Below are 24,705 nucleotides of genomic sequence, written 5' to 3' on the forward strand. Positions count from 1 at the left end.
TGCTCATTCCACCTCCTCATGCGCTAAGAGCCTACCCGTCTCCCTGTTCTTTCCCCACCCTCTGGTCAAAAGTACTTCAAAAGGGATCACAGTACCAACAAGCTGCCTTTTTAATCACAGAATGGTGAAGAAACCAGGAACAGAAATAAAAATAGAACAATTGCATTAAGACAGCACTGTCCATTTAGTCTTAAGTGCATGCACATCTGCCCCCAGAACGCTGCAGTGGTATTCACAGATGAGTCATTTATTTGATATAAATGAATTAAAGAAATAAAAGATATTCTGTGTAAAAAAAAAAAATCTGCTGCCATCCTAGTGGAAATCAAGTGGTAAGAGAGAAGGCCAAGCTTCAGGAATACTAAGGGCAAGGACACAATCTGAGCCGAGATGTTCCTCATTCCCCTCGCAGTGGACAGAAATATCCTCAATTGTGTAAATAAAGTCTTAGTCAACAGCACGACAAATCCGTACACAGATAAATGTCACATGTTGACGTCAGTGCCAGCAACCTAATCAAAGTACAGCCTTCATCTATTTTTAAACCCTAGTTAAAGCATTTAAAATAAAAATCATTAAAACGAGTCTTTAAGAAAAAAGCCTCCTACAACCCCACGCACCAGTAACACAGGGCTGAAGTATTTCTTTCTCTCTGGTACCGGAGACACAAAACTGAGAACCCAGCCCTGAAACGGGCTGTTCCATCTGATGCGTCACCGCACTAGAAAGCAGCAGATAAGGATTTGGGAAAGCGTACACATCAGATTGGCACTAGCATTTGTATTGGAAATTTACCCAGACAGGTTAAAAATAACACCGCGAACATTCGCAGCCATTCTGAAGGTCGCTTTCCACAGAAGTGCTGTTTTTATAGTACGAGCTCCTGGCGACATGTGACCAGCTATTGCTAGTATTTTTGTCCCCAGAAAACACACTCTGCACAATCAGGTTCCCTTGGCTCAGAATTAAGGTCACAGAGCCTGGTCACAACCAATACGACAGAGCCGCAGCACAGAAATCAAGCCCAGCAGCTACTGGATTGACTTGTTTTCCTTTTCAAAGACTCCTCCTTGTAAACACTCCACTGACTCACGTTAGAAAAAAGGAAAGAAAAGGTCATTTCCTTCTACCAGCACTCTCGGGCTTACGTGGCTGTCGCGTATTTCTACGGTTTTAAGCGCTGTTATCGCAGGCTCCGGTTTCAATACCGCACGAGGCAGTGCGAAGCAAGCAGCAGCGTTCGCAGGACAAGGCAGGAGACGTCCCCAGCCTGCTGGCCTCAGAGAGCAGTGACGTGACATCCAGCAAGGAGCCTGCTGTATAAGAGAGCTGCATGGATGGCCTCGACGGCGAACCCACCAAGATGCTCGCCGCAGTGGCCCCCGAAGACGTTCTCTGTTCACAAAGGCAGCGAGTCGTACAGAAAAGTCTCTTCGCAGCAGTTAAATCTCTGGTTTAGAGGAATACGCTGTAACATGAAGGCTCCCCCAGGGATTCCTTCCCGGAGACAACAGCAGGAGACCACTAGCCAAAGAACAGGAGAGAACAGCCTGTAAATTAGTATCTAAAGTTTGAATCTAAATATTCAGATCAGATTCAAGTTCAAGGAGGAAATGATCCAATTTTTTTGCGTCCATCCCATCCGATCTCCTTTGCTGATGTTCACCATGCTCCATGCCCGACATGCTTGGTACAGACCCAACTCGAGCTGAAGCTCAAGCCATGCGGTTCTCCACCATGCTCGGGACTGAAGCAAAACGACATGAAGTCCCCAAGTCTTCCGTCAGCCCCTCCAGCAAGCCAGGCCCAGCATTCATTACCAAGGCTCGTTGCCGCTTCACGTGGTATCGGTCTCATTTCCAGAAGACCGCTGCCTACCACCCAGCAGCACGCGGGGTGCCAGCTCCAGGAGCCTCGTGCCCAGGGACGGAGCCCACCGTGCACCTGGCCTTGCAGAAATGGAAGAACCCAGTAGTTTGCTTTCTAAGGGCAGCTCATTCACAAACATTAAGAACTTCTTCGCACGAGAGCGTGCCATCCCTCATTACTGGAACCTGCAGAAGTCATTACTAGGTACCAGTAGAGATTTCGGCAGTAACCACGTATAATGAACTCCTTCCCAGGTGTTCTTGTCCACTTTCCAGGTTGTCCTTGAGAGAAGCAGTAAGGATTGGATGCTGTTTGTACAGGCTGGCAGCAAAAGCTCGCATTGATCTCGTATCCTCGCTCTTCGCTGCATTTTGAAAAGAAGAAACTTGCTGTTTAAAAAGAAGCAAGGATCTTTCATTCATTGCCAGCACTTCCTTCAGCTGGAACATACAACTGATTTAACAGTTTCTTAAAGTTATCTGTGGAACACGGATAAATGAAGATAGCAGATTCATGAAAGATTCCTGACTTATTATTCCTTACAGAGAGACAGAAAATAAAGGCCTGTTTAGCATCTAAGGTATGCCTAGCAGCAGCCACCCAGTAAAAAGCTGTCAGTGCACAATAAAAAGATTTTTATTCAGGGGAACATGAAAGCTTCATCCATAACATACTCCACAGCTGTCAGTGAAACAGAGCACCAAGAGGAACTGTAAATCAGCGGTGCCAAAGCCAGCCTGCAGAACACGCCTGGAATGCCCAACGCAGAGCGCGGCTCCCGGAGCACTCCTGCTCCCCCGAGCCCCGGCTTCTGCACAAAATCTGCATTTCCAGCCCCCCGGCCTCCGCCAAGCACGAACTCCACAGCAGCAAGGTAGTGCTGCCCTGTGAGCTTAACCAGACAGAGCAATACAGAAGGGAGAAGAATAAGTCTTCAGCAGCAACAACATGGAGGTTCAAAAACACGAGGGGAAAACAGGAAAATTAAAATCACTCACCACTCTGAGATCTTATATATGCTTCAACTTGTGAAGATGCATATGAAGATAGATGTTTATCGATTTCTCTCTCAGCCAAGGGGTTGCCTTATTTAATGGAAGACAGCAGAGATAAACCTCCTGGATAAACTATCAGTGGAGGAATCCATTTCCCCAACAGAAAGGATCAATGTTTATCCATTTTCCCTTTTATCCTCCCAGTCACACAGTGAATTTCAGAAAACAAGCTAACCGCAGCTTCCATCTGCTCTCCTCCTAGACATTTCTTCAGCTAAAGAACCCACAGCAGAGCCTGCATCAAACCTGTTTGGACAGGATTTTCTTACAAAACTTAATCAAGCATGATAAAGAAAGCAGCTTCACTTGGAATGCTAAATTTAGTGCACGCCTGCAACCTGACCATACAACCTATACAGCTGGACATACAGAGGTGGTCCCCTGGGACGAAGCAGCTTCGTTCAGCTTGTTTTAAATTAGAAATACCCTAGCTAGTAGATCTGGAGTAGCACACAGACCTTAATTACATGAAAGAACATAAGTACAGAATAACAAAGTCTTTAAGCAAGAATCATGCTGAGAGCTCTGAGGTCCCCTGCAGCACTTTCCCAATCCCCCAACAAATAAAACTCCACATTCGGGGGAAAGGAATACAAAGTACATTTACTGTAATACTGGCAGATGAAAAATTGTAATTGCTCTGCCTTGACATCTGGTTTCTATTTCGCTTCCATTATATCAGATTACATAACAAACAGATGATGCACTGGATCTACTGAGTTCTTCTGCAAGTCTTGTGTGGATTTGGTGTTTACATTCTTGTTCATAAAAATTTAAACTATGCCACACACACACAGACAACATTTGAAGCAGACAAAGGCATTAAAGACAAATGAGCAGTTTCCAGAAGGAAAAAAGTAAGGCTGATTTTGGGGGGAGGGAGGAGAGGGGGGTGTTTAAATCCACATAGAAGAGATTCCATTCCATAATTCAGGTCAGAAATTTATTCTGCATGTAACAGCCCTTGCAGCTGTGCAGCCAGAAGTTTATATAAATAAGCCATGAGGAACACACAGGTTTACACCCAGGTGAAGCAGTTATGTAAGCAAGTCACAAATTTAATGATGCAAACACAAATTCCACTTGGCCCTGTCATGTTACTATTATCTACTGAAATGTGACTCCACACCATGTGCCCCCCCCCTTCATCTCCTAATTTTGGTCTGCATATCATACATACACACACGTATACGTACTTCCCCCAAACTGGGGCTTTCAAGTCATTTCTGCTGTCATGGTGATTCATGTTCTTAAAAGCATATGGTAAATATGTAACTTTCAAAATCAGACATCTACTTTGCTGACCTTGTCCCCAGACACATTATAAACCTCCTTCTGAGTCAACAGCACATCCTTCCTTTGCAGCAATTCAGGAAGTCATGCAGCAATGGTTATAAAGCTGATTCAGCTGAATACAGGTGATTTTCATATGCCAGCGAGGTTTCAGTCTCACTTCGCCACACGAAGCGTGCAGCGTACAGTATCAGAGGAGATTACGGGTTTCTTTCCAGAACATGTCTGCATGTGCTTCCCTCCCCAGCACTGACAGATGCAGCAAAACACCTGCATTTCAGACACAGGACACAGTGGTAATTCCATAATTGCATTATTATGTACAATACCATCTCTAAGGCTTCTAAATCACACGCTCAAACAATTTCATTCCCTACCCCCACAGTTATCAGGTAGAATGAAATCTCCCCTCAAACACAACACATGGGAACGAAAACCCTTAGAGCTGCAAAATAACATCGCTTGTGATGGTTCATAAGGACTTACAGCACTGTGCCCCTCTCTGCAGTATGCTCAGGTTTTATCTGGAACAGTTCTGACTCACCAAAAATCCCACATTCTCGGAAAATTGCATCCACAAACTATTTTCCATAGTTAGAGTGTGCAGCAGGCGACCCCAAACTGCAAACCACCTCCAGACTTCCTACTGCACATGTAATTCATTTCTCCAAACGGCTCCTTTGGCGGATGTTCGCATCCTGCAAACGCAGGTAACGCGTTCAGGCCAAAGCATCCAGGTTCTCAGGTGCCCCAGCGGCAAGAATTACTCCATACCTATCTCGGGTTCTCTGCTTTGTGTCTCAGGGCCTAAGCATCTCCTACCGCTTGCCATCAGGCAGGACAATGGGCACTGCCAGCCTGCTCAAGGACCAGTCTTTACGATGGGATTTACAGCTTAAGTGAAGGCTGATTCCTGCAGGGACTTTGTGATTTTGGCTGACGACCACCTCATCACCCCAAGTGATTTTTAAGAGAAGCAAGCATGGGACCTGCTCTGCATGAGAAGAATAAGACAGGCAGAGTAACGATCGCTGCAATTCGGGGGTGTAAGATCTGTCCTGGAATGGGACCAACAGGTCTTTTGGGGAAAAGGGAGCCTCACACGCAGCAGCCGTTACATAAACCCAGACGTACCCTCCTAGCGGGCTTCCTTCTAAACGTGTGTCACGCACAGCCACTTACAAGAGCTAATTTCCATTTTTTCTCTGCACAAGCCCACTCACAGGAAATCTTGCAGGATGCGTATCCCTTCGATACCTGAACATTTCAGTGAGTAACATTGCAGGCAATTCCTCTTCCACCCAGCCTACTAACAGGAGCTCGAGCAAAGGCAGCGACTGACTCCCGCGGGCACTGCGCGTCTGCAGGTAGGCAGGCAGCCACCTAGCGCTGCAGAAAGAACAGTATTTCTGATACACTTTTAGTAGAAACTGAACAAATCTTATTTTTATCATCAAAACTGACGAAGAAACTAAGAAGGTGTTCTAAGTTGCCTCTAGCAGAGCAGCTTGCGGTGACCGAAGACCCTGGTAGATGACAGGCAGCCCAGACACCTGAGCCAAACCAACAAGAGCCCGAGCAAGACCACCAAGCTTTCTGCTGGAAATGTCTGCCAAGACTCCCTGCTGATGGGACCTCTCTGAGTAGGAGGCTCGTGACATTTAAGTTGCAGCCGGATATGAAAATAATAAAAGCATTCACAGATAACAACTTGATGTTTTCCAATTTTCAAAGGCCAAGTTATTGGCTTTTCCCCCCATCTTATTCTTGCACAAATCTGCACACATCTACATTACGCGGTGTACAGATGATATCAGAAGTGCTGAAAGCATTAGTCATGGCCAGACAAATGGAAAAATATTCCAGAACACCGTAGTTTTCAAGCAGCCTATCCCTCAGGTACTACAGGTGCCTGCTGCCAGCTCTGGCAAACACAGCAGCAAAAAGAATATTGTGCTGGTGAAAGAGAATCACTTCTGGCCATGTCTTAACTGGTTTGTCATTAAGCAACAAGCAAGCAATTAATAGTATTAATCTTACAACAGAAAGACAAGCGTGTTCAACTTCTTACCATGAGGAGCTTTTCCATCTGAACTTTTCCCCACTGGATCGTGTTCCTAGGAAGCTCAGGAAGAATTACTTGAAGCAGCAGCAGCTTAGGGCGAGAGAGAAGGGTGGGGGAACGAGGAAAAGGAAAAAGCAACGCCACCTCCCATAACAAAACATCATCAAATCAAATACTAAGATATTTAAGGTGTCCTAAGGAAGTTATGTGAAAACCAAGCACAGAGACATCAGCCCTGAGCACGGCGGCGAGCAGCATGAAGCAGACAGAGCTGCTCTAACAGCACCAGTGCTGCCCAGATGAGACTGCAGGAGAAGGCAGCTCCCTCCTCGAGCACATAGCTTGTACCTGCCCTCAGCTGCCCCTGCCCCGCTGTTTCTCCAGAAGCATCTGAATTAGTACGCTTGCTCTTCCATTTCGCCTTCAAAAGATCTTTAGCTGTTCATCTATTAACGCGTGTCAGGGTTGCGTTGCATGCCTAAAACAACACAACTGCAATAGCTCTCTTACAAATCTAAGGCATCGCGGTGGCTGGCAGTGTAACGCAAAGTTAGCCTCCCTCTTCAGTAGTTAGGCAAGGCGAAATCTGTAATTGGGTAAGTAATTGGGCTAGGAAAAAAACAGCAACCAGCTCTCACCAGGCTGTGCCAGCGAAGCAAGCTGCGTGCGCACCAGCCACCATTTGGACCGCAAAAGCCACGATGGGTCCAGCTTTCAGCGCCGTGAGCACGCCCGCTCCAGAGACCTGCAACATACTCTCAGGGCAGCCATCGCAACAGCAAGAGGGCGACCACCCGGTGACCAAAGGGAGGAACAGCTCCACATTCCAGCGTGACGAACTAACACCTGATTTAACTCCTTTCAGCTCTCCTCCAGCTGAAGGCTTGCCCGCACTACCTTAACTCGCTCTGAGTAAGACACCGTGCCTACACCATCCCCAAGCCCGTACGGATGAGATCTTTATAGCTGGTGAAGGAGTTCAAAGCTCTGGATTGTTCTTTGAACACCTCCTCCAGCTGATGGGGGGAGAAAAACAGTCAGCTAAGGGATCCTCTCAAAAAAATCAGCACACAGCCATAGTCATAACAAGTCCTCGAGCATGCCAAGAGCAGAACAGTGAACTCTGCAGGGAGATCGAAGGCTGCAGAGAGAGTCTTAATTTTATGCTTCACGACATTTTTATTTAAAGCAGCATGAGGCAACGTGAGAAAAGGAGCTACATGGCTCTGACTTTCTTGGAGGCCAAAATGAAAAAGCTGTTTCTTCAGCACCAAGATTTCAAGTGCTTATTCATTCCTGCATGTCATCTGTAAGCAAACTACTCCTCCATTCATTACAGGCTGGCAGAATGCAAAGGCGTAGTGCAGAAGTCTTCACTTTTACTATTATAAACGATACTATTTTTGCCTTGAGCCTCCAGCATCACAAATCACATATCCTTCACACACATCACCCCCAGCTCCCTCCACACAGCTATTGTGTCTTCCAAAGCTGTAGGTGTTTTCCTCCCGTAGCTCTACCTGGTGAGAGCAATCGGGAGCGAGTTGTGACATCTGGCTGCTCTGCCACGGCGCAGCAGCTTTGCAGAGAGTCGTGCGCGCACGGCTGCGCGCAACCGCTCGTTTATAAGGCAGCGCAATTAATAACGGGCTGCACGTGGCCTGCAAACCACTGCTGACAACAGAGCTGCTGGGATTACCGTCCGACCTGCGTTCCACCCCCAGAGCTTTCACCATTAATGTCACCTTTCAACGCGGAACAACAAACTGCCGCCGCCGCTCGCCGTCAGACAGCGCTCGACATCCAAAGCCTCAGCACGCATTGCATTTTCTGCCCTCTCATCTGTTTCCACCAGCAGTAAGTTTTCAGCTCTGCTCAAATGCCAGACAAAACATCTTTAAGCTGCCAGCATGCTCTCTGCTGGCACAGCCAAGGGCACTCTGCAAAGGTCAGTGGTTTGAAAAATCTGTGCAACATATCAGAAAGCCTTATGAGCATGTGATGCTTGGAACGAGAGACTGATCCATAATTAGATGTTTCAGTGGTTGTTATCCTGGAAAGAGGTCCGCAGTGGCATTTCACAAGTCCAGGACCGGGAAAAAAACCCACACGGCAGTTTATTTTCTCGGTGTCTAAAAAAGGCTCAAGTTGAAACAATTTGGAGACCAGTGGTGGTGCAGGCAGCACAGCACTCGCTAGCAGAGGCAGGGCTGCCTGCTTTAGTCGTGTTTAAGAGCCTTGCAGCTCAAATACCCCTGAACACATCTGAAGCATGAGCTAGGTGGAAGCTCCAAGTCAGTAATTTTCTTATTACAGCCGGGGAATCAGCTGGCCGGCAGAGGCAAGCAGTGACAATGTCCAGCAGACTCTGCCAGCTTCGATTTGGGAGAAACACCCCAGTCCGAGCTCTCCTCCGTGCAGCTTCCCTGTGCACAAAGCTAGCTACACACCAGTTAGTCAGCAAAATTAACACCTTGGAGGTGGCAGAATGGTTAAAAAAAAAGGGGGGGGGACTGGAACTAAGCTGATAAATCACTTAAATTTACCAATACAAAAAGCGTACTAACCAGGATGTTAGCAACAACTAGCAAGTGGACGAAAGCAAACAAGCCAGCAGACATGATGAAAACGCAGCCGTGCAAGAAAACAAAAAAAAAAAAACACGAAGAAAGCGAATACCGAGCGTTCTGCCTCTTTCAAAATAAAAGTCAGTCACGATCTCATGACAGTTTCAAAACACTACACACACCTTTCTGGTGTGAAACATTTCCACTGTAGGATATTGGGAAAAAAATAGTGTAGTTCAACAGAAATAGTCCTACATTCAATTTACTTATTTTAAGAGAAAAAAGTTTCTAGCAGAAGAGTTCTTTCAACACAACTACATCTGATCCTTTTCCTTGCTAAAGCCACCCTATGCACGTGTCTAAATCAGCTACAAGCATCATTATTTCCTTGTAAAATTAAATATAAAATTATTTCCGTTATTTCCTCTTTCTGTAGAGATCCGTACTCGTCCGGAGCTCAGCAACCCAGGCGAGGCATCACAAGCAGACTGCTCCACGCCGGCCCTGCGCCCAGCTCACCAGCAGGCAGGGCACCCCCTACAGCTCCGCAGCCCAGCGCGCTGACTGGGGCTGCGCACCTAAAGCAATCCAGCTCTTGAAACTGACGGCTCCTGAGTGAATATTCTCCGACCGGCTTCTCACAAAGAAAGCAGTTTTGACAGAAAACCAGCAAAATATAACCCAAAATAAGCAGCAACAAAGGGATTTTAGTGCCTGTCTGAAGCTATCTTACCGTTTCTTCCAGGAGGAGGGAAACTGGTACGGTTTTAGGACGCAGGGGCCCCTGGGTCCTGTTCAAAGTCCCCGTCAATGCATGGGCTGCTTCATCCCACGCTCAGTACAGCTCACTGCTGATCAGGGGCTGCTGCCCCTTAATGGGACAACAGCAAGGCAGGCGAGGGCTGCCTGTGAACGAAAGCATCTACTCAGCTGCCATCGCCCCGACTGTGGTACCGGCACACGCAGAGCAAACTCATCACTGACTTGCTGGCTGGGCAGCGTCTGCGCCCTGAGTCCATCCAGTCTCCTCAACTGGCTCATCCAGTCTCACTCTTACCAAGCCTGACGTTTGCCTAGATGATGTCCAGCTGGCCAAAACCAAGCATCTACGAAAGTGCTGCTAGGTGCATCCCGCTGTGCTCCGTGCGGGCGGCGATGCCATCGCTGGTGGTGTCGGCGTGCTGGATGCCCCAGGGACGAGAGAGATGGCCACTCCATCTCCCCGCCTGAGTTACGCTCGCCTTTACTCTCCAGCTCTTCAGTGACCAGGGAAACGGAAGGGGAGAGCACGCCTTGATTTAACATACGGCTGGCTTTACTCAGCAGTTAGGAAGCTCACATTCCCTTTGTAATTAACCGCCCTTCGCCCGGCATTGCTCACCATGCACCCAACACCACACCAAAGCTCAGTTTGCCTACAGGTACGTCAGACGCCCAGACCCAACATCAGGCTTCCTAGGCCTCCGGCATTGCAAGGCCACAGAAAAGCACAGCCCAGAGCCAAAGGCAGGCCTAAAGAATAATTTTCCCCATTTCATACAGGAGGAGCCTGGACAGAGACACGTGGCCAGACCGCAGCATCACACACACTAACAGACAGGAGCTGACCCGTACCCACTGAAAAGCTGGTATTTGAAACCAAAAATGGCCCCGTGTTCTCCTTCCACACACAAAAAATGTTAAACTACAGATTTAGCAACCAAAGGAGAGTTAAGATAGACACACGCACACGTATAAATACATATGCACACATGAATACAGAACCCTACATCCTTGAGCCAACTCAAAACAGCCTTGTTGCTGTCTAACAGCATCATACACTCCTGAGCAGTCACTTTCTGCCAAGATCCTCAAATCCAGGCTAGGCACAGACTCTCACAAGAAGAATGGCACAAAAGCATAAACAACGCCAGCTGACTTTACAACAAAAGCACGACGGGCAAACGCGCTCTGCGCACCAACACAGGTACGGGCAGGCAGCTGCCAAGCCAGCCACAGTGCCTTCTCCTGCGGCCATCATCATCATCATCCTGTGGCTTCGCCAGCACCACGAGACCCATCTCTGATGTAGGAATAAACAAACTACACCAGGAAATATTAAAAAAAATACTTTAGTTCTCAAAACTCAAGCTTTAACGGGAAAAAGATACTCTGCACAGATTAAGTGTTAAGCTTGACCAAAACATGTAAATATCCTCATGAATATTTAGCTTACAACTAAAGAGAGGAGGAGGAAGGGGAAGGGGAGACATCTACTCCAAAACTTGGCACAAGATAAAGGATCCTGTACTAAAAAACAGAGAGCTTGTCAAATCCCTACTTCAGACTGAGAACAAGCCACACTTTCCTTTCTGGCAAGGAAAATGAACTGCAAGTGGACAGCTTTCTCATCAAATAGACATGGATTATATCACTGAAAGTGTTTATAGATACAAATCATACATAGGCCTGCCCTTTCAGGCTTACGCATGCCTGCAGTAGGTTGGCATATGCATCAGGACCAACAGATTGGTTTTTAAAGGACAAACAACTTTTCAGAAAGTTAAATAAGAAACAGTTGGTTTGATAGCAGCTGGCTTCTCAAAATTGGTGAAATAACATCTAAAACCTTCATTGGGAATGGTATTTCTAAGAATTTTCCCCCATCACTCCACCAGCAGGTTTTGTTTTTATTTAGATACAGATCAAGAGAATTAAAAAATAAATAATTACTGTAAGCTTTAGGAATATTCTTAATATTTCTAATGCCATTTGTTCCATCAAGCCTGCGCAACTACTCTGGTCTCCTCGGTGCCAAATCTACCGGTAGGGGAGCTCTGAGGCATTGGCACAGTGATCCAAGCAGGAGAAGGAAGATGCTTCCAGAAAGACTGAACAGACTTTTTTTTCCTTTTAATTCAAATCAGTGCATTCTTTCAGGAGAAGCTGCTGTAGTCTCAGCAAACTGGCAGCCTTTACCCCAAGCTCCGATTCGTGCTGACAAACAGCTGTACGTGCATCGTTTCCGACTCTTCAGCAGCTCCCTCAAGCCTCTCTCCGAGAATCCAGACACAGAAAGAAGCCTGTGTCTGAAACGTCAGGCTGCAGCTACTCTGCCATGGGGGGAAAAGCGTTTCTTTATATCTAAGTCCATCACTTACACACATTTCTTTAGCGTGCCTTGATCAACAGGACATTTCATAGTATTAAGCCATTGCTGCTCTAGGTTTTCACGTGTCTCCCTGTTTCATTTTGCTCCTTTTCTGCTTTACTTTTTATCGGTGAACTATGGACGGCTTTCAAGGATCAAGCTACTCCAGCAAAGCAGCATCCCTTCATTAGCCACTGCCATGCCAATGCCAAGCTGCAGGCTTCCACGGCGGCTCACATGCCAAGTGGCACAGCCTGCGCCACTCTGCCACCACCACAGCGTGTCCCAGGGGGCACAGCAACACTGCACGCACTACACACTGGTTACTAGTCATAGTAAGCTTGCTGCAGAGGAGGACTTTACTTCACTCCCACTTCACTTTGCATTGCTTTTGCTATTAGAAAAGCAACTTAAAAAAAAAAAAAGCATTTGTTTTTCCATTCAGCTATAATTTAAAAAAACAATATCAGTGACTGGAGTACCTGAAATATGCTGTTATCCTTGCAGTAAAACTCCAGTTTTCTTACATCTCAGCTAACAAATGCAGTCACTACATTTCCTGAAAATTAAGCTCTAACCTGTCTTTAAAAACTGCAAAGTTATTTACCAGGTTTCTCACCGTCCATTTCTGGAAGCATTCAGCACCTGATTTGCACAACGAGAGTTTTTCAAGCAAATGGCTTTGTAGGAAGTTTCTTCTATCTAATTGCTGGAAACCTCTAAAGATTAAGTAGCTATTACCTAATTACTTTGATCAATTATCCCAAAACATCCCATTCTTCTTCGTAATGGTATCCATATCCTCCCTGACAAAAGCAAACAGTAGTTTTGCTTTGCAGAGTTAACAGCAGAAAAAGGCAGCATGAGGAACGATCTGAAAAGCAAGCCTTCCCAAGAGACCAAAGGCAACGGAGGAGAGCAAGGTCTCAGCTCACCCAGTGGTCCACACAGAGGTGGGGAGCACAAAGCAGGCACAGTCCTAAGCTGCTGCAAGCGCTGTCCTGAGCCTGGCGGCATCTCCAGAGCGATGATCCGCAGGCAGCCGTGGAGCAGAGGACCGCAGCAGTCTGTCTGTGAAACAACTGGTATCTACCTGGGCAGCAGGAGGCAAGCAAGTCTGAGCAACACCGCAGTTCACCGAAGAAAATCAGCAAAGCCTCAAGTACCAGGGTCACGCAGGCTGGCAAATCTGCTTTTCGTAAGTAATTCAAAGAGAACCCGAGCAATTGGGGTATAACCAGAAAGACACTTGGCTTGGCCATAGTTGTAAAAGTGACCACGTTTGTTCTAGTAACTAAACACAAAAGTACCTAAAAACACACTCCTCTTAAGACTGTTAGCATATAATTTATATTTAAAAAATGTACTGTAATTCCAGAAACTAAAAAAAGAACAGTGCAGAGAGGAGAGGTGGCAGAGTGTGCCCAATGTGTAACCTGAACTGCCGCAGCTCTGGTATCCCACCAAGCACATGCATCCCGCAGCTCTCTTTTGGACTCGGCCCCTTTGCAGCTGCAAAATTAGCAACCTCTGGCCTACTTTGGGGCGTGTTAGAGTCCAACCGTATTTACGCTGACAGAGACAAGCAAAGGTTGTGACGACTTATTGACGCAAGAGCTATTTCATGCTCCATGCCAGAAATTAATCAGTGGAGGAGGAGGAATTCTCTTTAAGCACCCAGTGAGAAAGTGATTTGGTCAACTGCTAAAAAAAACAAGCTGAGGTCTTGCATGACAAACGCAACTGAAAAAAGTTAGAAGCACAACTCTTACACAGCTGCTCCGTTAGAAAGCCAGCGTAAGGCAGCAGAACGCAGTGACTGGACAGAAACATTATGCACACCCCTTCTCATGAAAAAAGCAACATGAGAAGATTAGTTTGGAGTCTTCCTGACCCTCTGTGAATATAAACTGATGCTACGTTTGCTCAGATCACTTCAAATATATTTTGGTGGAAGCAGAGGTAACAATTAAAGTATACTGACCCTGCGAGGGTTCTACCTGCTGCAATTCTGGACGCTAAGAAGCAAAACAAAGGAAGAGTCCCATGATCTATTTGAAACAGCTACAGCACAAAGCCATGTTTTAAAGGAAAAAAGCCAGAATCTTGAATGCAGACTGAATGAGCAGCATCACCCCTACCTGCCAAGAAGCCTTCATGATAAACCTGTCAAGAGTTACAAGCCTGCAGAACAGGCCTTCCACCTGCTGGAAAGAAAAAAAATCTAATGCTAATCAGATACTTGCTGTCAGCAGGGAACAGATGCCTAAGCCCTTCCTCTTGGTTTGCTAAACTGTAAAGATTGCATGCCTTCTCCTGGCAAAGGTTGTACGAGACCAGGGACACCTTGCTCAGAACAAAGTATTTGGAAGTTTTTGACTTTCTCCTGAAGTGACAAGTCAAGGATGGACTTGGATGGACTAATAGAGTTTGGTTTAAGGGCTCTGGACTTTTTATCGTTCTGGGTTATTTTTTGACCAGCGAAGAGAAAGACTATCAGCTTGGTCTAGCTCGGGCTTTTACCTTTCTCCACAAGAGCAGCTCAAGCATTTTATAGAGCAGAAGCGCGCTACCGTAGAAAAGTTTTAAACTAAGATGTTTCTTTTCATATCCAGCATAAAACAAAGGTCACAGTTAAAGGAGTGAAAAAGTCTGTTTATCCTTAAATTGCATGATTTAAACACAAACAGAATTTTAAAAATCTGTCTCAGTGGATCATCTTTGTGCTTTTTTAGTTTAAGTGCATCTTACTGAGCTGCAAGGGTTCTCAGCCTGAAGAATTGTTAATTGATCAAAAAAACTGGACCAACTTTACAGCAGTAAAAAAAAATTGCTGTCCTCTCATCTCTCAGCAAGTAAGGCAACTGAGGGTGGCATTACCTATCCCAGCAGCACCCAGCCTGACTAGCTGGATATCTGAAGAGACCACATATACAAATAACTGCATTGATCTTGGTCTATTGATTAGAAAGTGAAACCTGAGAGCAAACAGTCATTACACAGTAGTTCATGGACAGCAATACCATAAAAAAAAATCAACATACACAATGCAACGAGTAAACTGCTTAGACAGGCATCAAGCCCCACTCCCCCCTCACCCCAAGGCTCATACATCTTGTTATTACACAAAACCTGATGGGGTTACATGACTACAGCAGCAGCCTTTCAGGACAAAATGGTTACCTGAAGCCAAGGCTAGCAGTTCAAAGCTCACAGACTAGACCTCGCTCCTATTACAATTTTCCCTGTAAAGCTATTTATGTGGTTTGGCAACATAACAGCTACAAACAGAATGAGTACATAGATTCTTGAATAGTGAAAGGGTAAGGATTGATTTTTTTTTTTAAATGATTTCTTTGAATCCATCTGTCATTCCTCCAACATCCTGATCCCAGCCCTACCACAGACTGCAGCTGCAGTGCCGAGATTTTCCACAAGTTCTGTCCACTGCAAGCAACTCTACCTTGCCCATGGTCAGGAGTATCTAGTGGAGGAGTCGACGGCACTGCTAAAATCCTCCTCGCTCACATTCAAGTCAGCTGCAAGTATCAATACACAGAGGAAGATTTTTTCAGTGCTGAATATTATTCAGACCTTGGCACAACCAAAATGATACCAGCAGCACCAATGGAAAGCTTGGTTGTTTTGTTTTTTTGTTTTGTTTTTTTTTTTAATCTCCATAAGCACCCAGCTCCAATGCTTGCAGCAAAGAGCTCAGATGCCACTGCTCCACTCCTCATTCAGCAAGAGGAAGCAGAGCCCCAAGGACATCAATTTTCATGCTGTGAAGTGGTGCCCACTCTCGCCAGTGACTGTGGAGGGAGACAAATTCCCTGCAAGTGCCGGAGCTTAAACAGCCCCCAAAAAGCAGCTGAACGGATGACAGAAACAGGACTGAGAAATGCAGCTTTACCACTCCCAAAGAGATCTCAAGAGGGTAATTAACAGCTCAAGAGTGTAATTAACAGCACTGCCACAGGCTTGCCCAGGTACCTTCCTCAGGCCCTGCAGCCAGAGGCCCATGGGCTGGCCAGGCCCAGCCATCCTCGCGGAGGGCACCAAGGCCTCACACCTCCGGCCTGCAGGACAGCTCTGATGGAGCCACAGCGGAGGTACACGGGCTGGAAGCAAACACTGGAAGGGCCCAGTCTGCTCTGTGCGTTCCCTGCCAGAGCCTCTGCTGCCCCTTCAGCCAGGCAGCGGCCACGGTATCAGGTCCACAGGCTGACATCTGCCTCCCAGGGCGCTGCTGAACCATGTCGTGCTCTGACGGGCTCTTCCAGGCCACCTAGCTGGGTTTTAAGCATTAAAAATTAAGCTTGAATCATGCTTGAAATTCAAGACGAATCCCTAAATAGTCACAGTCAGCACACTTCTTTTTTTTTGTTTGAAAGAAGACATTAAGTAATCTTGATCTAGTTCAGTTTGAAATAGATTACAGGGAGACAGTAGCATCTCAAAAAAGCCCATATGAATATTTTCCTGTAGGTAATTCAGATTCCAGTAGCTGCAAAGTTTAATATCAGCTTCATCCTTTTGAAAGGCTGAAAATTTGCTTCAACATTTCAGAACATCAATCTATCAAGCATCATTGAGCCAAACCATGACAGTACCATGAATCTGTCAAGTATTTCAAAGCAAACAAGGGCATTGCCTGGAAAGCATCTGGTTTTCCCAGTAGTTCTCCCAGTAACTGATGAAACAACGGTATTTTGTTTAGTTATAAGAACAATTTTTTTAAAAGATCTCCTGATATACTAATATTATTTTTCTTAGAGGAAGAATTAAATGTATACCCCATTTCTCACTGATCAACAAGTCAAAGGCACTAACAGAGATTCACTCGCCTGTTTCTCCTTGCACGAAGTCACTGCAGCGTGGCCCCTGCCCAGCCAGCAGCGTACAGGAACGTGCCAATGGACAAAGAAAAAGAAAGCAAGTACCACAGCTCAAGAAGAAAACAACAAAAAGGAGGAACAGTAATACGAGATACAATGGCAACATACTGCACAGCAGTTTTTTCTTCATCCTTCTCCCTCCCAACCAACATGAAAACCTTCTCAAAGAAAAAAAAATCTTTTGAGCAAGAGCTCTCACAAAACAAAGCAACATTTTTCTTTTGAAGTTAGGGTAAACAGCACCTATCAAAGCACAGGTAATCAGATGGCCAAATTCCTGTACTTAAAGGATGAAAAATACCACGTATGGCTGACATCCATCTGCAAATAAGTGGATTTTCTGCCCCTGCCCTTAAATCACTTTCAGAGTCGCAAGAATGACTGAAATGTTCCTTCAGGATCAGCACTGTCCTAATTGATCTGACCACAGCAAAGGCACGAAGACAAGCCTCATCGATGCGAGAGCCTGGCGCTAAGACAAGCTGAATAATTTAAGATAAATACTGAGAATACACTCCTTGGTACAGTCCAGTAACAAATCTAATTTAAGGAAGTATACATGAGAAGATATGGGTCAAACTAAGGCTGACCAAAAGTGAATACCAGAAGCACAGTAAGCATACAGAAAAAAAGTCTGTCTGCTTTCCAAGTGAGACACAAGGGGCTAAGGACTATCTTAAATATTATCGTCTGACTTTAAAAGAGAAACCTCTTTTCTATCCTTTTCTCATCCTATGCCTCATTCAAAATAATTCAGTTATCTCCCTCTCAGCTGCTTCTCATCCTTACACCGCAGGATACATCACAGGCTAAAACGCTGCTTTAGAAGCAGGCTTTTAAAGAATTCCAAAGTGCAAGAACTGCATCTAAAGGAAAAATAGAAGCAAGAGGAACATACTTAGCAGGGACGCTGACCTAGAAGGAACTTCAACTTGAACCCCAAGTTGAAGCACAAAACAATTCTTTCCGTTGGAGGGTACAATAAAAACCTGGCACAGAAGGTCTCAACTATTTGAAGCTCCAGAGAGTGAAAGCTTCACAGGTTCCAGGGTAGCAGTCTTAAAACTGTCATGTTCCTCAAAACGATACTACTCCCCTTAGAGGAAATCCAGGATGTCCTCAGCTTACACATACATATGAATACTTGGCGGAGTAGTTCTTCACTCATAAGTTGAAGAAAGAAAATTAAGTGCCCGGTTCCAGTCTTGCAAAGGTTTTCAGCTCTCCCAGCCAAAGCTTTTTGGTGCAGGCTGGCATCACCTCCCTGAAAAGAACAGTCTCTGTGGATCAACACGTGTTGCTTGGATCACAGGACTCCTCATGAGCTCTAATGTAGCTCGTATAGCTCAGTTTGTGAGCTCCCACCATGCAGCAGCCATCACAGCAACTAAATGATCAACAGAACCTTTCTGCTTTGCAGTTTGGTGAAACGGGGACTTTTCTCCAAGTCACATCCTATACAACAACACATCACACTGCTTTTCACATGAATGACAACCAAGCCCGGAGAGACACATTCTAGGGATCAAGAAACAGCCACTTCTTTCGCATAATGAGAAGTCTAATCTTCCACTGGTATGCCTTTCAAATTTTGTTCCAGAGCTGACAACTTTACTGTAACAGGAGATTTTACAGAACACCTCCTACCTCCAGTCACTGTCAAAATAGCATGCAGTCCTTAAAGAAACTTCTCCATATGCTGTAGTTTAAGATAGCTGCCAAAGCCTTTTCTTGGGCAGATAGAATACCAACAGGATAGCCACAGTTACTAGCCCATTCCTAAAAGCAACCTAGGACACTCAACCCAAGCAACAAAAATATTCTCTTAATACAGACCTTATCAACAATGCATTTAGAGAGGAAAAAGCTGACAAGTACTGCATGAGGAGAGAAGTAAGGATGCCAGCCTTGCCTACGACTGACCAACGGCTCTCAAACAAATGCAAGGGAAAAAGTAAATTACCAGTCAGGTCTGAAGTGGTGGCATCTTCAAGGTGAGGTCCTTAGGTCACAATATTTCTTATCACCCTCATGACCACACTCCCATACAGCTTATTTTGTCCCATGTGGAACAGAAGCAGCAATGAGTACCTCTTACCGGCAGATCTTGCTGCTGAGCTTATTTGTCAACCAACCTCGAAGTCTATTCTACCTATACTCGCTATTACTTGTGTTTTACTCCTAAGTAGGAGCCTGAGTGCCCAATCTAGAATAATCCCATTGTAGTGAATGGAGCACCAGACAAGTAGGGGCAAGCAGGGATAGGCTGTGTCCAAATCTTCTTCCAGACAGCAGCCACCAAGTATCAACTGTGCTAAAGGAGAACTGGAAATTACTCCTGTAGTCCTTATGTTTATTGAAAGAATGCTCTTGCCCCCAGATAACTTACAGAAACAGACTCATTACTGCCAGAAAGTAGGTCAGTGTCATTTAAAGCCAGCTTGAAATGCATCTCCACAGAAACTTCTTAATCTTTAAAAAGAGAATGCATAAAATATTTATTTTATGGTGCAAAATGTTTGAGAGACTAACAGGGAAAGCTCTTATGTATAGTGCATGAAATGGCTTTCCATGCCTCATTGAGCCATGGAATATGAAAGGAGAGTGGCTTCTTACACTTGGCAGATAAAATGCCATACAAAAGTACTTCTCAGCCTAGCGAATCACAGCACATGACTTGCTACCTCATTTTCCTCACGTTCTGTGATCATGAAGCTTTCTGCTTTCTCTGGTATCTCCTCTTGGTTTTAATGATCCTGCTGCAGATTTTTCCATATTAGATAGGCAAATCATTCTTAAGTTTCAATATTCCTAATTATCAAACATTCAGCACTCCAAAATGTAAATAAAATTTGCATCTCCGCAAGAGTAGCTCTGAAGAAAGAATATAGCATTTGCATTCAAGACTGGCTAATTCCTGTAAGATAACATTTCATAAACAAAATGCTTCATTGAACATGGAGATTTTCAGTTTTTACAAAGGACTGTGAACTTTAAACAAATACAAATCAGTTGAGTGATTAACTTTAAGTGTTTTGTTGTGGTTTTTTTTTTTAAACTAATTTTTATGTATAACTGGTATCAGTAGAACAATCTTTACTGATTAAAGAACTAAATGACAGCAAAACTTAAGCCGCTGAAAATTGAGGGGGGGGAAGGGGTCATCAAGAAATCATTTAAGGTCAATAGGAGAAAAAACACAAAAACACACACACCCAAGGCAGCCTGGGTAAGATGAGTGGCATCAGCACCACGGGTTACGTAAGGTAAGTTTAAATTGTGGGCAACACTAGCAGGTTAAGAAGTGAAACTAAACATGCTTGCCCCTGCCCCCCCAAGCTTTGTCATAATCCTAAATGTTATCTTAATTAGCCTAATTTTCTTAATTATACTTTGCAGCAACTCCATCTTTTATAGCACAATTTCAGCTTTTTTTTTTTTTTTTTTAGCTTTATTCCAGCACTGGAAGAAGCAGCAACTCCTCTGCCAAAAGCCAAAGGGCGCGCAATGCCTCTGCGCTTTGCCTTGACGAGGTCTACGCTGCCTCCTCCTCTTCCTCCTGCCGCCCCACGTCCGATTCCAGCCTTGAATCCCCCTCCGCACCCATCCTGCCCCAAACGATTCACACTCCTGCCCAGGCACCCACAAGGCTTACCACCACTGCAGAGAGTCGGTCCCTCCAGGGCAGCTGGCTGCGCGCGGAGGTGGACGCCCGGTGCTTGCGGCAAGAGGGACCCCAGCAGCAACCTGCCTGCTGCTCCTGCTCCTCACCAGCAAGGTCCACCCTCTGCCACCTACGGCAGCCACGTGTGTTTTTGTGACAAGTCAAGTTCACAAGAGCTGCTTATCTCACCCCAAAGCTTGAAAGACTGGAGAGAGCCTTAACGCAGAAATTGGAATAAAAGGTCAAAGTCCTTACCCTACACCTAGGGCTTGAGGAAGACTGGAAGTTCCTGAGGATCCACTTCTCCGCGGTGGGCATTCCTGCTTCTCCAAAGGAGATTTTGTATTCTTTTAGGAAAGTTACTCCAAATTATAACAAAAAAAAATGGCACTGATGGGGGGGAAAAGAACAAAAGCAAGTAATTTACCTTAGACCAAATATTCTGTATTTTTAACCCCATTCAGTGAGAAGCCTTCAGCATACAACTTTTCTTCACTCTTCAAAGCTCTCTTGTGAGAAAAAAAAAGCACTTTCATTCATCTACACTGCAACAATTTTATGGCACTGTTCCTAAAACATCCCATTAGTTATAGGTTTGGAGAAGATTAGAGAAGAAAGCTTGTACCCACTGAAGCAAAGTTTAATAGGCTCTTGAGTTAAGCCAGAGCATTCCCTTAAACAATGCACATCATTAGCAATAATTACCTGTAGCCATATAATCAAAATAGCTATCATAACTGACATGAGAAGCCCAGATGTCATCTTTGGCAAGGTTTGGAAACTGTTTCCACCAAATGTTATAAAACTGACTCTAAAAGAGAAGCGAGCATTAAGAATACCACAGCATGAGCCAGAGATAAAAAGTCATCGTGAAACACCACAGAATTTGAACCTTGGAGACAGAAGCAAAATGAGAACCCAGAGCCTAGGAAGGGCACAGATACAGAATTCCTAAACAGCATTTGATGAGAACTGAAACTTTGCAGAAATTAATACTGTTTGTAAATATTTTCATACAAAGCCCACATCTAACACAACGTTCTGTAAACGTACCACCAAATCACTTCCTTGGCTTTTTTTTTTTTTTTAATTTTATGGAAGTTTTTCACCCTTTAAGCGATATCCAGTGAAACAGTTGACGATGGTCATTGACTTTCTCTCCCAAGTCCTTCACTTCAAGGGTTACTGCAGACATGAAGCCTTCTACCAAACGCTGATACAGAAGTCACAGCTTCCCGTCGTACTGAGCCAACCCATACCTCATCCAAAGCCCTTCTGTGACAATGGGCCAAGCAGGACTAGGAGCAGCAGCTCAGGAGAACACATGTATGACCAGAGCCACCCAACTGGGCACTGATTAGACCACCAATCCCAGCAGGAGCCACCCAAACATTTTTGTTACAAAAAGGAGACTCAAACAGATTTATAACACCACAAGAACTCTTCTTGCATGAGAAGCTTCTTGCTTTCTTGCATTAGCACTTCTTACACGGCTCCCTGGTACATCGTCAGTACAGAATTTGGGCAAGAGAAGGAGCACCAAAGAAGGGGCAAGACAAAAAAGAAAGCTGCATTTGAATTAAAGGAAAACAAGACCAAAATGGAAGACAAGCTATGGGCTTCCACTACAGAGCAGCCCAGCTAGGAATGACATCGTCCTTTCTAGAATACCTGGAGAGATGCTCTTTAAATAGAGCTATATTAAATTAGGTTTGTTTACTGTTTTTTAACATAAGCACACGCTCAATCCATCCCAGTACCGTGAGGAAAAAAAGCCACTAGCTCCTCAGTGTTTCTCATTTTTGAGGGAGCAACACATCCAAGCAAGAGCCATCCACAAAACTGAAGAACCGACCTCTTGAAAAACCCTGCATTGCAGAAAATGCATCACAGGTGAATACCTACGTGCAGAACATTACTTGTATGCATGTACCTAGTTTCCCAACTCCCCGCTGTACCAGAAGCAAGCCTCAAAAATCTAAGAGACTCCTATATTACAGATTTTTTTTATTTTTTGGTAAGGCTGATAATTTCAGAAACCTGTAAACCCATTTCAGTTCTTATTGCATGGGCCAAATTTTCAAGACTGCTGCTTGTAACCTCCAGCACCCTTGTTTACTGCAGTGCTTCTTGCTCCCAGCCTCAGCAGCCACTAACACACTGCTAGAAATCATTCTGAAGCACACAAAATCCTTCCCCCACAAATACACATTTCCCTAAATCTAAGGCGATGTGGACTTCAGTCTTATTTGACTACTAACCCAAAACTGATTAAACAGAAGTCACAAAAGTAACCTGTTAAAAGCACAGATAAATAATTTCACGGGCCTCATCATTACTGAATTAGTTACTTCCAGTAGTCATTATTTCCAACCATAAACTGAAATGGTCAAAGCAGGAGTATCAGAACACTATAGAAACTCACCTTCCAATGCTCAAACTCACAAGTGACTGCCTCACACAAAGACACCTGAAACACTAAATACACGTTTGACAAAACTGTAAGCAAAACTGAGCACCAACAGATCCTCTTCACAGACAGAAACGTGCAGTTTTGTAGGGATGAATCACGTGTCTTAAATTACAAAACACATTAGGGATAATCCCACAGCCAACACTAATATGGATCAATTAACAGCAAAAACTCCAGCAAAACTCTTCTTTCTTACTAAAAAGTACTTTAAAAGCCAAAAGAGATTCCTTCTTAAGTATCAGTGAAGACTCACCAGTAGAACCACGACCATTCCTCAGAACAGTACATACAGATGAGGCTTACCAGTGCAGATTTAACAAAGTTAAGCATCAGGTTAACATCTCAGAAAACACCTAGAACTTTCAGCACTATGTAATGCAGCAATTAGAAACATCAGTAGGATTTCCTCAAAACTGATTCAACTTTCTTAACAGTTCGACTTTCCATCTTGGTGCAAAGTTTTGATTTTAAAGGAAACAGTAGCACAGGGAGAGGGACTGGATTACCATTTAGGCACAGCAGAAAGCCTGTTCACAGGACAAAAAGCCTTTTCGTCCCACACAAGCTATCGTGCAGTTCAAGTACAGCACACTTCTTGCCAAGTCCGGTGGTATTCTGCTGTTGTTAGTGAATTCAAAGGTTTTTTATCCTTACCTGGATGGCTTTGGGAGCTCATTGCTAGTAACGTAGAGTCCTTTGGAGAAGGGATTTGAGACAGATCAGTTTCCACACAAGTAACAGCAGCTCTAAAGAGCTCCAATGCTTCACCAATACATAGAAATTGGAAGTGGGGATTAAATCATGGCCACCTTATAAAATCCAGGGCACAGTGACATGCTGAGCTGTATACAAAATAATCCAATAGGGTGGCAGAGTATCTTCTAATCGTTCTCAAGATGGGAACCTGCAATAAAAGGAAAGGATGTCTGCATTAGAGAATTAAGATTTACAACCATTTAAACTACACACTATATAGCGTAATTTTTCCAGAAGAGGAGATTAATCTAGGATACCATTTTAGGCATCAAATGTTGCAGAAAGAGTAATTTTCAGAGCTATGGGTGTAATTTCAAATAACCATAAAAATGCAAATATTTAACCTTGTAAAAACAAACCAAAAAACTTTTCAACTACACATTCAAGTCTTAAAAACCCCAAACTTGCACGTTCATTCTGATCCTTCAACAGTACCATATGAAGCCACTTCAGTCCAACAGCTTCCATATTTTAAAAGCCATATGTATGAGTGGTAACTGTACTTCACGCATCTGTTCTCCAAAGAAGTCTAAAGAAAAATTCCTCGGTGCCAAGAAGTGGTCTTGGAGCAGGAAGGAAAAAAGCCCACACAATCCATTTCACTCCCCCTCTCTGCCAAGCCTCCAGCAGTTTATTAAGAAGCAACATCATACTGCTGAGAAAAAATCCACCACCCCTGATTATTTTTAAGCTGCATATCAGAGGAAGAAAGAAGACTGCAAAAACACTGAGCCAGCTCACCTAGCATACCCCTGCCCACCCAAAAAATATAACCCAGGCAGGATATATCCTGGCTGAGGGCAATTCGCACCTCTCCAGAGGTGGCATCCCCAATGCAACCAGCAATACCTCCACCCAAGGCACCTGCTGCAAGGTCTCCTAAAGTTCAGGTTTTGGTGGACAGGGTTTGAGTTTGGTTGGTTTGTTGTGGGTTT

General features: G+C 44.7%; 1 protein-coding gene across 13 annotated transcripts in view; it reads right to left on the minus strand.

Moving 5' to 3' along the window:
- HDAC4 (histone deacetylase 4) overlaps positions 1 to 24,705 on the minus strand; it is a 252,357-nt gene that overhangs the window by 202,653 nt on the left and 24,999 nt on the right. For 8 of the 13 annotated variants that reach the window (XM_080599463.1, XM_080599469.1, XM_080599468.1 and 5 more), the window contains exons 2-3: positions 23,824 to 23,918; positions 23,669 to 23,708 (exon numbers count right to left, since the gene is read on the minus strand). In XM_080599463.1, coding sequence (XP_080455589.1) covers positions 23,669 to 23,708; positions 23,824 to 23,850 — 67 coding nt within the window. In that variant the 5' untranslated portion in view covers positions 23,851 to 23,918. The other 5 variants (XM_080599474.1, XM_080599475.1, XM_080599466.1 and 2 more) reach the window with 3 other exon arrangements.

This window comes from Anser brachyrhynchus, assembly GCF_964034855.1.
Source record: "Anser brachyrhynchus genome assembly, chromosome: 7".
Lineage (NCBI taxonomy): Eukaryota > Metazoa > Chordata > Aves > Anseriformes > Anatidae > Anser > Anser brachyrhynchus.